General features: G+C 38.8%; 1 protein-coding gene and 1 long non-coding RNA gene across 3 annotated transcripts in view; one reads left to right on the forward strand and one right to left on the reverse strand.

Moving 5' to 3' along the window:
• Nucleotides 1-13205, forward strand: part of LOC124305433 (protein prickle-like) — a 116200-nt gene that overhangs the window by 24829 nt on the left and 78166 nt on the right. The window contains exon 1 of one of the 2 annotated variants that reach the window (XM_046764876.1): nt 10325-11884. The exons of the other annotated variant lie outside the window; for it this stretch is intronic. Within the exon in view, the coding sequence (XP_046620832.1) occupies nt 11760-11884 (125 nt within the window). The 5' untranslated portion in view covers nt 10325-11759. Of the gene's footprint in view, nt 1-10324; nt 11885-13205 lie in introns of those variants that run through there. 2 annotated transcript variants of the gene reach the window in all.
• Nucleotides 1-13205, reverse strand: part of LOC124305439 (uncharacterized) — a 70788-nt gene that overhangs the window by 238 nt on the left and 57345 nt on the right. The window lies entirely within an intron of this gene.

Raw genomic sequence — 13205 nt, forward strand, 5'->3', positions numbered from 1 at the left:
AATCGATCGGAAATCGATTAAAATCGTTTGAAGTCGTCTGAAATTTTGTACGATTGTTGAAAATCGCGTGAAATCTTGTCGAGTGTCTTGCAATCGTTCGTACAAAGTAAAACAATGCGAGAATCGTGTTTGAATCTGATGGATTATACGTTATGAGGCTACGGTAAGGCTCAAAAGTATTTTGATAATGTGAAATTGGTTATTATTTTGATCTGTAATTTTTCTTTACGTCAACTTGATTTTCAAGAGAACGAGATATAACTTTCTACAATTATGTAAAACATCGAATTTCTTTCAATAAGAAATCTTATTCATTTTCATTGTTCATGTTTGTTTGTAACTAACCTAATTATTATATTTGTCAAAATACTTTTGAGCTCTATTGTATAGGTCTGTTTAGCGGGTAGAGAGATGTTCTACACTATTTTTTAGTTAAAGCCTTGTTTAACTAAAAAAGTAGAGCAAACCTCACAAACTGATTTTGCGTTGCAATTAGCAAAAAATGATCGACGATAACGCAAAATGGTTAGGCGTGCCTCGTTTTTCGTAATTCCAACATTATTCAAACAGTTTTTCTATCGATACCTGTTTTACTCAATTTTTCTAATTACCGTAACAAATGAAACTTTTCTCAGTGTATAAGGTATATTATGGGCACAGTATATATACACTTTTCGGAATTATCGACATCCCGTCGCTTTATCGTGAGTGCTGTTTACTGTTTCTCAAATTATTATACAACGTTCGGACCGATTTACTTTTATTGCCGGTTATTCTCGCCCCTCGTTTTTCGCCAGCGAGCTTTCGGCCATTATTTATAACAATTCTGTGACTGAATAGACAGAAATGGAAGAGACGGATCATTTTACAGAGGAGGGAAAAACCAGTGAAAATAGAATTCAATCACTTCTACGTTTGATAAATTAATTCTTTCGTTTCATTTCATTCTCAACTCGAACGAAGCTTTTAAATCACTGAACGAGTATCCGAACAAGTTTATCCGACTTGACGGTATTCGAACTACTTATCTATCTTCTACTAGTTTTCAATCACAGTTACGAATATATTCAAACAGTATATGAAATATACAAATTGTACTCGATTCGTTAAAGATATACAAAAATCATATACGCGCTCGCAATTCAACGTATAATTTTGAAAAAAATGACGAACATAGTTTCGGGTCGTATAAAATGTCGTCAAAAATGATAAAAAGATTTTTACACCGATGCGCGTAAGTGTCACAGATGAATCTTTCATCTCTGTTTCATCTGTAAAAGAAGTTTCGCTAACGCCTGACGCGTGGGTCGCTAAAAGTATGAAAGAAGGTAAAAACCGAATAAAAAAAAAATACGAAATAAAATAACCAGACCTCCGGGATAACGTCACGTGCACCTGTTTTTCATTCGGCATACTTGGGTATACGCTGTATACGTATACGTATACATGTATAAATATATACGCGATGCATAATTCATGAATTCAAGAATGGAGGAAGTGGGGGGGGGGGGGGGGGGAGGAGGAGACAAGGAGAGGCGTCAGATAAAGAGAGAGAGAGAGAGAGATTCCCGTGAAAATGAAGCAGCTCGGTTATTCCTAGGGTAGGTAGTCAGGTATATATATAATATATATATATATGTATATATATATATGTATATAGCTTGGTTTAACAAGCGAAAGCACAAAGCGTGATATTAGCCTGTCACCGCTTCGCGCCCGACTTTCATTCTTATTTATAATAGTTATAGTCGAGGAGGAATGGGAAAAAGTCCGGTTCCGACCACCCAACGACCCGGGGAAATATCCCGGGCCTGATATCACCGTCTGATTCACTATTCCGTGCGGGATTTGACGTCTTGCCAAAATCCCAGCCCGCCGAACCGTGAATCGGGAGCTTTGTAATTTCTGCGTGTGTAATTTTTATCTTTCTCCATTTTCTTTTTATCATTTGAAAAATGACTGATAGCTGACCGATATTTTCCGGGACACGTAATCGTTGCGATAACAGATCGAGATCGGTTTTCTGCAATATGATATTCAACGTATCTTGCACGCGTGATGTACCCGAAGAAAGAATAACCAACCGACGAACAAAAAAAGCTTAGCTTTTTTTTTTTTTTTTTTTTTTTTTTGCAACGGACTCGGCAGAGAAAAATTTATCGTAGGAGAAAAAAAGAAAAAAAACAGCAGTCATTTTTAACAAGTTAATAACTAACGATCGTGTGTGATGTTCTAGGAAAATTCTGAGATTTGTTAATTTTTCTTCATATTTTGTTCTGTCGCCATTTTTGTATAATTATTTATTTAATTGTGACCGAAAGTTGAGGAATACTCTAAAAAAAAAAACTATGTCTACATTTCTATCGAATAGTTGAATTTCTTTCAGAATTCAAACGGTTTGACCGTTCTTACGGAATTGAGGACGTAAGTAAAAGTTTCTAAAGTTCCGGGACGCGTTTTTTTTTTTTTTTATTTCTTTCGAAAGCGACGTTTTTCGTAATAATAAATATACAATAGACACTCAAATTTTACGATCGTGGAATTTAAAAAACGCGATATTTTAGGATATGATATTTTAAACCGATGGTCTGCATCCGTGCAAAGTTTATCAGTAACGAAAGTTGAAAAAAAAATAAAAAAATAACGACGATATATTTCTGAGTAAAATTATTATTTAATCGGTGAAATTTTCCCTTAATGGTGTAACATAATATTATTCATCTGCAACGAGCCAGAGTCGACCGCACGTAATAAAACTTGGTGAAAAACATATATATGTGGGGCGTTCCCTGACAACTCGATCAAGATTTTAAGTCGATGTCTCGGATTAACTTTGTAATTTTTTGTACGAAAGTACACGACGAAAAACGCAGTCCCGATTTTTTTCAGAATTTTTCGACATAGCATATTTCAAGTGTAATTTAAAAACTCGAAACAAAAACCTCTACTTTCTAAAATTGGTAAAAATTCAGAAAAATCTTATAATTTATAAGAAAATTTTCGACATCTACTCAATAATGGAGATTTCATGACTTCAAAAGATAATTAAGAAGAAAAAATATCTGTCATTATTCCATTGCATTTTTGACATAAAATTGCAATCCGATATTAATAATCTTTCTTTCTGTTTTTATTATTTATCTTTTTTAGTTACGAAATCTCCGCATTTCAACGGGTGTTAAAAATTTTCTTATATTCTATCACATTTTTCTCAAAGTTTTGTAAATTATACTTGAGATACGCTGGGTCGAAAAATTGTGAAAAAAAAAAAAAAATTGGGATCGCGTTTTTTGTCACGTATTTTCATACAAAAAATTGTAAATCTGATCTGAGACATGGACTTTGAATCTTGATCGAGATGTCATGGAATGCCCCATACATTTGTGCACAAATATAATGTTTTACCGCACAATACATATCTTGGTTTGAAATTGGTGGGACTTTCCCATTCGTATTGCTTCCGGATTCTAGCAAAGTTCTCCCGTTTCTCCCGAAATTTTTATACGAAGAGGGTTTATTTCCTGGCCTGTTTTCCCGTCGCCCATCGTAACACGGTGATGCTGCAGGACCGCAGCTGATGGGAAAACCCGGGCATTGTCCTCGCGTCTAGGAACCGCGGCGCCCGCCGCCGAGACTCGGCGTCTGGCATTCCGGCGCCTGGCGTCTCGACGCCGACTCGGCACTGCTCATCCTCTTCCTTCCCGAAGGATAAATCGCGAGATCCTAGATCAGGCTGCTTGGTGGCCGTCCCGAATAACAGGCCCGAGTTTCTTCACTCGGGTGAAAATGAAGGGACTAGAAGCACGAAACTTTATCGTTACTTGAATTAAGGGGGGAGTACAAGTGGACGGTCTAAAATCATACACTGAGAGAAATTTATAGTTACTATTTTCATTTTTTACCACGATCGAAAAATTAGTTTTATAGCTGTCACCGGAAAGTCTAGTATTTGTTGCTATTCTTTCTCATTACGATCGCTGTTGCTAGATTTTCTTGCAACCGTTGCGAAAATTTAACGCTCGTGCAACGATAAATTGACCTTAAAGCCTTGTTTAACTAAAAAAGTAGAGTAAACCTCACAAACTGATTTTGCGTTTCAATGACCAAAAAAGGATCGAAAATAGCGCAAAATGGTTAGGCGTACCTCGTTTTTCCTAATTCCAACAATATTCGAACAGTTTTTTTAACGATACCTGTTTTACTAAATTTGTCTAGTTACCGTAACAAATGAAATTTTTCTCAGTGTACCTATTCTTAGAAGTTTCTGTTTTTGGAAGAAAATGCAAACATTTAGAACAATTTGAGTTTGAGGATTTTGTTATTCATAGTTTCAATACAGTTTTGCGAAAACTGACCATAACTGTAACGATTGATCAAATACGGGAATTATTTTTCAATTTTAAAAAGTATTTCACTAAAGCTAAAATATTGCTATCCCGAAAAGAAAAATTATCAAAGATCTTGAATACGGAATTTTTCTTCTCCACTCATACCGACAAAGTAGACTATATCTTTCTCGTTATAACCGAGTCGTAGAAACAGAGAAGCAAAGCGTAACAGGCATAGGAATCCAGCATCGCGGAACTGGCAAGACATAAACCGGGTTGAAAATTGCCCCCCTACTTTTTTGAAAAGGTCAATTAGTTTCTTCGGTTATTCAGCGAGTCGGAATCTCAATGCTGTACAAGCTCCTCTGAGCCAAGGGTCCAACATTGGACGAGAACGAGCTGCAGGTATACCAGAGATCAGTTAACTGCGTTGCACACCGGTAGAGTAATAGCGAAGATGCTTTCCGAGCATTTTCTTGCCTCGCGGATAGGGAAGCGAAGGTAAGAAACCTCGGAAACGATGAACAAATAAAGTAAGAAGAATAGATAAAAAAAAAATAAAAAACAAACCAAACGCCTGAAAGCACTGCAGTGAAATAAAAATACCGCGTGCAATGTGCATACGAATCGCACCAATTTTCTCTCTAAGCAATGGCAATGATCGCTGTTTCGAGTTTTGCTTGGAAATAATTTTTGCTAACTTGTCCGTGTCGTATACATATATATGTGTAACATCGCCGGGCAAAACTGTGGTTCCTTATTAGTCGCAGTGAAGTTGGAATAATTTTCTACGAGGATTGTAACGTGAAATCTTCCTCGGAGAAGACGCGCCTTTGTACAAGCGGTGCTTATAATGTTAAACGGAGAACACAGATTCCAATTTAGATTTCCGAAGCATCTGCGGTGAATCTTGGAGCTCGTGGATGAATCTTGCTCCCCGTAATCCTTAACCCGCGACTTTATACGTCTAGTACGTGAGAAGATGCCTTTAATTGCCACAACCGGCGGTTGCACGTGTAATATACTTTATGTATGAACGCGTATGATATATAAATATATATGGCCAGCCAGCTGATGCCTGAGAGGAAACTTCCTTGAGGACGGTTTCAAATTCGCGACATGCGAATATTTTTTTTTTTTTTGGAAATGAACCTTGACGACTTTTGGTTAAAACAAAATTCACGATTTTGGGAATGATTAAGTTGAATCAGGTCAATATTGTAACCCTTTGGTGACGGAGAAACGTGAGAAAAAAGTCTAAAGGATTCGTTGGTAGAGCACGATTTTTTTACGGTTTTATATATATAAAAAAATATATATATAAATATATAGCTACTTTATGTAAGTATTTCGACTTTTCAAAATGGAAAAACTGTAACGTACATCAAATTGTGTTCAGTGAATTATACAAGCTGACATTGATTCTGTAATTATATTATTCACTAATCGCCTGGATTACAATTTTTATTTAACTCTTAAAGATTAATTGAAAAGAAGAAGATATAAATTTTGGAAAATTAACACACGTTGCGTATATTTCTATACGTGATAAATCGATGCTAAATTTTACGTGATAAGAAACAAATGTTAATAGATATGATTAAGAAAAAATACGCTGTGTTATCCACCAATTGATAAGGTTGAATATCGATTGCTTAAGGGGTATGGCCACTGTAAATTTTTTGAAAAATCGATTTTTTTTTTATTGGCTTCAAAAATAGTTTAAACCCTCTAGAATAAGGAAAAAAAGGTCCCGTGCGAGAAAAATTTTTTTTTGCCCCCCAAATCATCTTCAAGCGGAAAAACTGTCCTAAATATCGCGATGGATATCGCTGTTTGCACATTCAATGGCGGCCTTACCAACGTCTTGCAAATATTCAAGATATACATACAAGATATTCACATACAACAGCACAAGAAAACAAATTTGAACTAACTGGTGATGAGAGGAATTAACGACATCAGAGTCAGGGCGGCTAGGTGGTCTAGTGGAGTAAGGCTCCGGTAAAGCATCGCTAGATACCAGGTTCGATTCATGGCTCCGTCGTTAATTTTTCGAATTTACCACTTTTTCAAATTTATATCTTCAAATATTCAAGATGTTGGAGGTGGAAATTGGTGTACAGTTATATAATTTCTGCATCGAAGCCGACGCCAAACGCATTACGCACGCGGAGACATCTCTGAGCGACGCGGAAAAAAGTGCGCGTGCGCTCCAAAAATCTACCAGGAAAGACGAAGAAGACGAAAATTTGGCCATCGAAGGACAAATGTATGGTGCTGGGATTGCAGACTAACGGTAAAATTTTTTTTTACCTCCTTTTTTTTATTTTTTCCAATAAAAAACTATTCGCAAAACTTTAAACGCGTTTTTCTCGAAACACGGTTTTTCAAAATGGCACGCAGCATCACTCGAACAATTTTCATTTTTTTTACTTGAAATTTTGACCAGATGTGAACATTAACATTATCTTGAGAATGTCGATCGGGATTTTCAATAACTTTATTAATTGATTTTTTATTAACAAAAAACTAGCCGTTTTTTCGTCAAAAATCAATTTTTTTTTTCAAACGCACGCCAAATCCACAAAAATTGATAATTTTTAAAATCCGATCGACATTCTCTAGCTATAACCCTCTAGATTGATGGTTTTTTTTTTTTTTGTTCTAGATTCAAAAGTGCACCAGTGGTGCTGCGTGCCGCGGAGCCCTGCAAGCAAAACATGCCCCGGGAAGATAGCTGTGGAACCGCCATTTTGTTTTTTTTTTTGCTGTAAAAAAATTTGATAATAAAGTTTAATGTATGCCTGATAACACCCTTAAAAGTTTTTTTTCAATTACTTTCAATTTTGGAAGCAAAAAATTCGTGAAAAAACCTTTTTTTTTGGACCGTTACAGTGGCGTTACCCCTTAACCATTTCGATCAAAGCTCGGGGATTTCAATCTCTTTCTGTATTTCAAAGCCAAACCTTTTACTTATCTGTCCGAACTGCAAAGATTTTAATAAAAAATCATCAAGCCTGATTTGTGAAAAAAAGAAGACCTCGATTTGTCTTTGTACAGTGTGAAAAATTTCATTTGTTACAGTACGCCTAACCATTTTCCGCTATCGTCGATCCTTTTTTGGCAATCGCAACGCAAAATCGGTTTCTGAGGTTTACTCAACTTTTTTAGTTAAACAAGGCTGTAAGGCGCGATTCGCTTTTTAAATCCGTCGCGTATAATGGCTGTGCAACAACAGGTTCCAATATCTGTAATTGCAGTTACACACATTTACGGAGTGGCGATATTTCACCGCGTATTTCCAGCCCCACGGCTGCACGATCGGGGAACGGGAGAGAAAGATAATCTCTGTTTAACAGCGGGCTTCGCGTGTGAGGCGAAAAAGCTCCGCGACCCCCCCGCAATGCAAGCTTCGCGAAGTACGGTATGAGGGGGACGGGTTCCCTTCCCGGCATGCCGTGTGTGCGAGGGTGCAGGAGGGAATTGCAAGTATGATCTACCGCGCTAATATCTGAACCCCGCGCCGGGCTGGCAGGTCCTAACGATGTTTTAAGCTGTAATTAATTTACTGCCCAGCCCCTTACCTACCTTCCGCAGACCGATATCCACCGCCCTTGGACCTCGCTGGTCAATACCGATACCGGACTTAGACGAGGAGGGGGGAGGGAATTCATTTTTCACCGTAACGCAACGTTTCTTCCCTTCTTCGCGCGTTTTTTTTTTTTTTTTTTAGTCACGTATAAAACTAACTTTCATTTTCTACCTAGAACTATATTTTTCGATTGTGGTTTCTCTCAGTGTAGAGCTCCGAACTATGTAAAAAGCAATAACCAAAGAGCTGATTGTTGAATAACGTTGGATGAATTTCCGCGATAAAAGTAAGTCCGCGTCTTATATTAATCAGCATTCTAAAGCGGTGATTTTGTGAAATTTGGTTTTGCTCGGTCCGCCCAACTCTGCTAATTTCGCTCCTTTCAACTTTCGTTCGCTTCTTATTTCTTCAATTTTCCAACGATCATCGCCGATGATGCGGGGTTGCACATTTAAATTGGTTCATCCCGGACGAGTTGCGCGCTTCCCGCGATGCTCGGACTCCTGTAATCTGGACTCACGATCATCGGAAGCATGGAATTACAGACGCCGTTTGCTTTCATCGGCATTTCCTTCCTCGGATGAATCTACGACCCGAGACTCGAGATTCCAGCTTTTTCACCGACTGGACTGGACGCAGATAAACCGATTCTAGAGCCAAGGGCTCGGCAACATTGTCTTGGAGGGATTTTTTTTCTCCTCAGCTCAACTCGACTGAACTCAGCTCAGCTCAGCTCGACTCAACTCGACTCAGCTCTCGTCCGAACGAATGGCCACCGCTATTTTCTCGTGGCGCTTGGCCAACCATGGCTTTCACTTCTTTTCGGTTCTGACGCGATCACCGTTGACCACCTGAATCCATAATGTAATATTATTATTGGCAGCTCCCAAGACCTGACCAAGGGCTTTGAGACAGAGGTGACTGTTCGTGCTTCGTCCCGCTTCCAGGTGTCGATTATACGAATTGTCATTTCTTTTTTCCACTTCCAATGATCGAGAGACGGAGAATTGATTTCCTCGTAAATTAGTCACCGCGAAAATATTGCCGCACGATTCGTGTTGGGAAAACGGAAAGCACGCAGAATGAATTTCGCCTTTGTACAATATAAAATAATTGTAAATCTGTTGAATAAAAAAAAAAAAATAATAAATAAAAAATTCTTTTGTACAAGGCTGTAATAATTCGCTTTCAACATCGCAGCCAATTTACATACCTACTCGGTTAACGATATTACAGCCGTAACTACCTGTGTTTTAATAATAATTTGGTCAACAGTTTGGAAAACGTTGCAAAATACTTAAACGGTATTGCAACAAAATATAACGAGGGTAGGATGATTACATCGTGCGTTTGTAGGACATTGTAAGTTTGGTAAGGTTTTCTTTTCTCCAATAGAAAAAAAAAAAAAAAAAAACAACGAGAGAAGAAAAAACAATGTACGGTTAGTTTAGACATTAGTTTTGCAATTTATACGTTATATGGAAAACGGAAGGTAGCGGAAAAAAGAAGAAGTAATTATCCTCGTGCTTGGGGTTACAGATGTTACACGAGTGATCAATTTATAGTTGAACACGTTAAATCGAACATGTTCAAAGTTCGAAGCAATAAGCTGGGCAATCATATTGCGTAGAAGATTTCCAAGCACCCGGAGTATTATACGATAATAGGGCTTACCACCGTGCATCGTACCGCAATTATTATATATCGTATAGTACATCGGGCGATTCGTACATACAACAGAAAATTAATCCGACACGGTTCTCAATGAAATTATACACACACACACACATTCGTACACAGTAACCACATTAAACAATCCGTGCAGAGCAATGAATACCGGTTTTAGTATTTACCAACAGAATTGAAAAAAGGTAGGCTGATATTTCATCGCCGATACGAATTGATAGACTCACAATCAGCTGCTTGATTAAGTCGCGTGCAAAACACTTGAGATTTTTACCTTACGTACCTACAATGTTGTACCTATACTCAGAGATATTTTTAGTTCCGGTTACCGCTCAGTCCTCGACTATTTTCATTTTTTACCAAAATCGAAGAATATAGTTCTAGGTAGAAAATGAAAATCAGTATTCTAGCTGTTACCGGAAAGTCTAATATCCGTTATTATTCTTTCTCATTACGATCACTGTTGTAAATTTTTTTCAAAAACGACTTCAGATTCGAGTTCGCGAGTGTCGATTTTTTCCTCAAGAGCAAAAATGCTCCCGCATCCCGAATATTTTTAATGTCGATCTATTTTAACCGGACTCTCGGCACTCAAACGACACAGACGCACACTCGCGGAGTTGTTCGATGGTATAGGTGTACGTACGTCCCTCCTCGTTGCTGCTATAGTAAACAGTGGTAGCAGGTTGTAAGAGTCGTGCCGCAGTCGAGTGGAGGAATCGACATAGCTGAGAGATCGGTTCTTTTGCTCAGTCAGTGTCGTCGACACGTTCGACCGAAACTTATAGCATCGGTCATCCGATCATCGTCATCTCGTGTACGTCTGCAAGTTACCGTAGAGCCGGTTGAAAGATTCCTCGAAACGTGCGTTGCGAGTTAAGCATTGGTTTCACATCGGTGTTGAAAGTTATTCGGTAATAAATAATTATGATAGAGAAAAGCAAAATTTTTCCGTAAAACAGAAAACGCGAGTGTGTGTGTGATAATTAAGTCGGTGCACAGTTTTTTAAAGCAATTATGTGCAACATACGTGGCGATTTAATTTGCAATGATACACGACGATGCCGTTAATTTGTTGCATATTGTAACGGCGAAGTGAAAATAATCGTTATCGATCGGATATAGAGGATTGTTTCTGTACAAGATTTCTAATCTCTCCGGCATATTGTTAATTACACAGACACACGCACAAACACACACACACGTGTAGAAGGGACCAGTCGATTAAATTTCAACCTTTTCGTGGCTGATCGATCGCGTGCGTATACCTTGTACACGGTGAGTTTAACGCGTGGGCGTGTTATACCGCTTAAAAGCATACTACGCGAAGTGAAGTGGAGAGTGAATAAATAGATATAAATAAAATAACAAGAAGAACATGAAAAACCTCTTAATTAACTCGGGGAGCTGCTTTACGAGCAGATAAGAAGATGTTTAAAAAATTCTATGAAAATACCGAGATATCTCAGATTTTATCCACCTCTCTTTCCGTCTCTTTAGACGTACTTTCATAAGCCTCGATAGTCGATCGGTACAAGGGCGGAAATCGTTAGTCTTCGAAAAACTTGGCTTGTAATTAAAACGAAACTGCGGCAGGATTAATTGCGTCATTCTTTAAAGGAAGGACCGAGTTTTTTTCTAAGCGAAGTTGTAATTCATCCGAGCCTTTTTCGACCGGGTATTGAAAACGAAGGTCGGCGCGATTCGAACTGTCTGCAACGGCTGGAAGAGAGATCCGAGTCCGTGATCGGTGATTCGCCTTCGCGTCGCTGTTCCTGTACATAAATAACGCTGCGCAGTTTGTCTCTTTTCCTCGGACGGCAAATCGCTGTGGATAATTTGATGCTCGGTGAGGTGGAAGGATAAACAAAGTGTCGAAAAATAATACAGTGAAAATGATAAATCCGATCATCGCAGTCGCCTCAATTGGATCGAGCGCCGAATTACTCATTTTTAAATTCAAGATTCGGAATCACGGTGATCAGCCAAAGTGATTACGCGGTTGCGCGATCCTCGGGCGCAAAGTGCTGCTGCCGCAGGATGACGTAACGCAGATATTGATATAATAATACGCGAACCTTCTACACTGCTCGACGTGTAGGATATACACGCACATTTCGACACTCCTTCACACAATAACTCAAGCAACGATGCAGGATACCGGTATAAAGCGGAGCAGGTCTTCAGGCTGGATCGGCAATCTCAGATCAAGGTCTCCGAATCTCACATTTTGCAGGTTGAGCAGAGCCTGGAGCAGTCTTGACCACGTTCACAGGTAGAGTTTAATTTTCACCAAGAAGCGACTCATGAAGCGAAAAATGTTACGCGCGTTGTAATTCATGGGAATTCGGGTTTAGTGTAAACTGGTCGAAAAAGCAGCCGAGACATCTCGGACCCAGTTATCCAGAGTAATTGAAATACCATTTTGGAGCGGTCTGCTGACGGGTGGTTTGAAATTCCAGTTATTACGGAGCATTACGGGATTAATAAACTGATTAACGCGGCCTGACCGGAGCTGCGGGCCTTTCTAACGCTGTCATGTGTTAAGTGCTCCGCGCTTTGATTCTATCGGGCAACACATGTATATTTCATGTATTCCGGCCGGTTATTATACCGTTTGTATCCATCATTCTTGACCGCTCCGCGTCTGCTCTGACACAGCGATCCGCTCTCGGTGTTTCGAGGGTGATTTCTCAGGATAAAATTACGCCGCAACTTCGTCTAACGAGTCTAATCGTAGCTGGATTTAAGTAGCTCTTCTGCTCATTAGCGTATAAGAATTTCAATAACATTCCTATTTCGTGCTTCGTGTAATTAACAACTCGTAATGTGTTGACCGGTAAAATTCGACGCCATTTTCGTACCGATCATCTACAAACGAAGCACGATGATTCGTTATTTCGACGAACGGCATGGGAACGAAATTGATTACCCAGAGTGGAAATATCCGAATGATTTAACGCAGCGATGAAGTGTGAATATGAAACCACGGTGCGCGAGAACAAAAACAAAAAAAAAAAAAAAAAAATCTACGAAAATGAGAAAATCAAATAAATCCTCAACACATATTATCTCATAATACAATCCCGCGATATTTGAAGAAACAATTCTAAATTCGGTCCGCGTTCCAGAGATTTGTTCTTCGTCATTAAACCGTGTGCCCTCTGCTTCTTTCACCGTTTTTGTTGTTTTTTCTTCCTTTCCTTTTTTTTTTTTTTTTTTTATGCTTCCTTTCTTCAAAGCATCATCAATTCGTTTCCTCTCGAGAGTCCGACTGCAACGAAAGAGGATAGAAGAGGACAGCGTCTCCGACACCACTGAAATAGTTTCTTTCGCCACGGTATTTCTTGTACCGTGTTCCAAGATGTCTTTCAAGCTCCTTAATTTAACAGAACGTCCTAGCCGTCCTAAGGCGAGTTTCATAGAACAAGGAGATCAAAACATGCATCGAAGCCTCGTACGCTAGGCAACATTCCATTCAAAAAAAAAAAGAGACAATCCGAGCAGATTGAAAATATCTCAAGGTATATATAAGCTAGTGCTTTTTCGCGGTCTTTCATACGACAGGTTTATATCCAAGTGGATTAATGGGAAAG

The sequence above is a fragment of the Neodiprion virginianus genome, chromosome 5 (genome assembly GCF_021901495.1).
Source record: "Neodiprion virginianus isolate iyNeoVirg1 chromosome 5, iyNeoVirg1.1, whole genome shotgun sequence".
Taxonomy (NCBI): domain Eukaryota; kingdom Metazoa; phylum Arthropoda; class Insecta; order Hymenoptera; family Diprionidae; genus Neodiprion; species Neodiprion virginianus.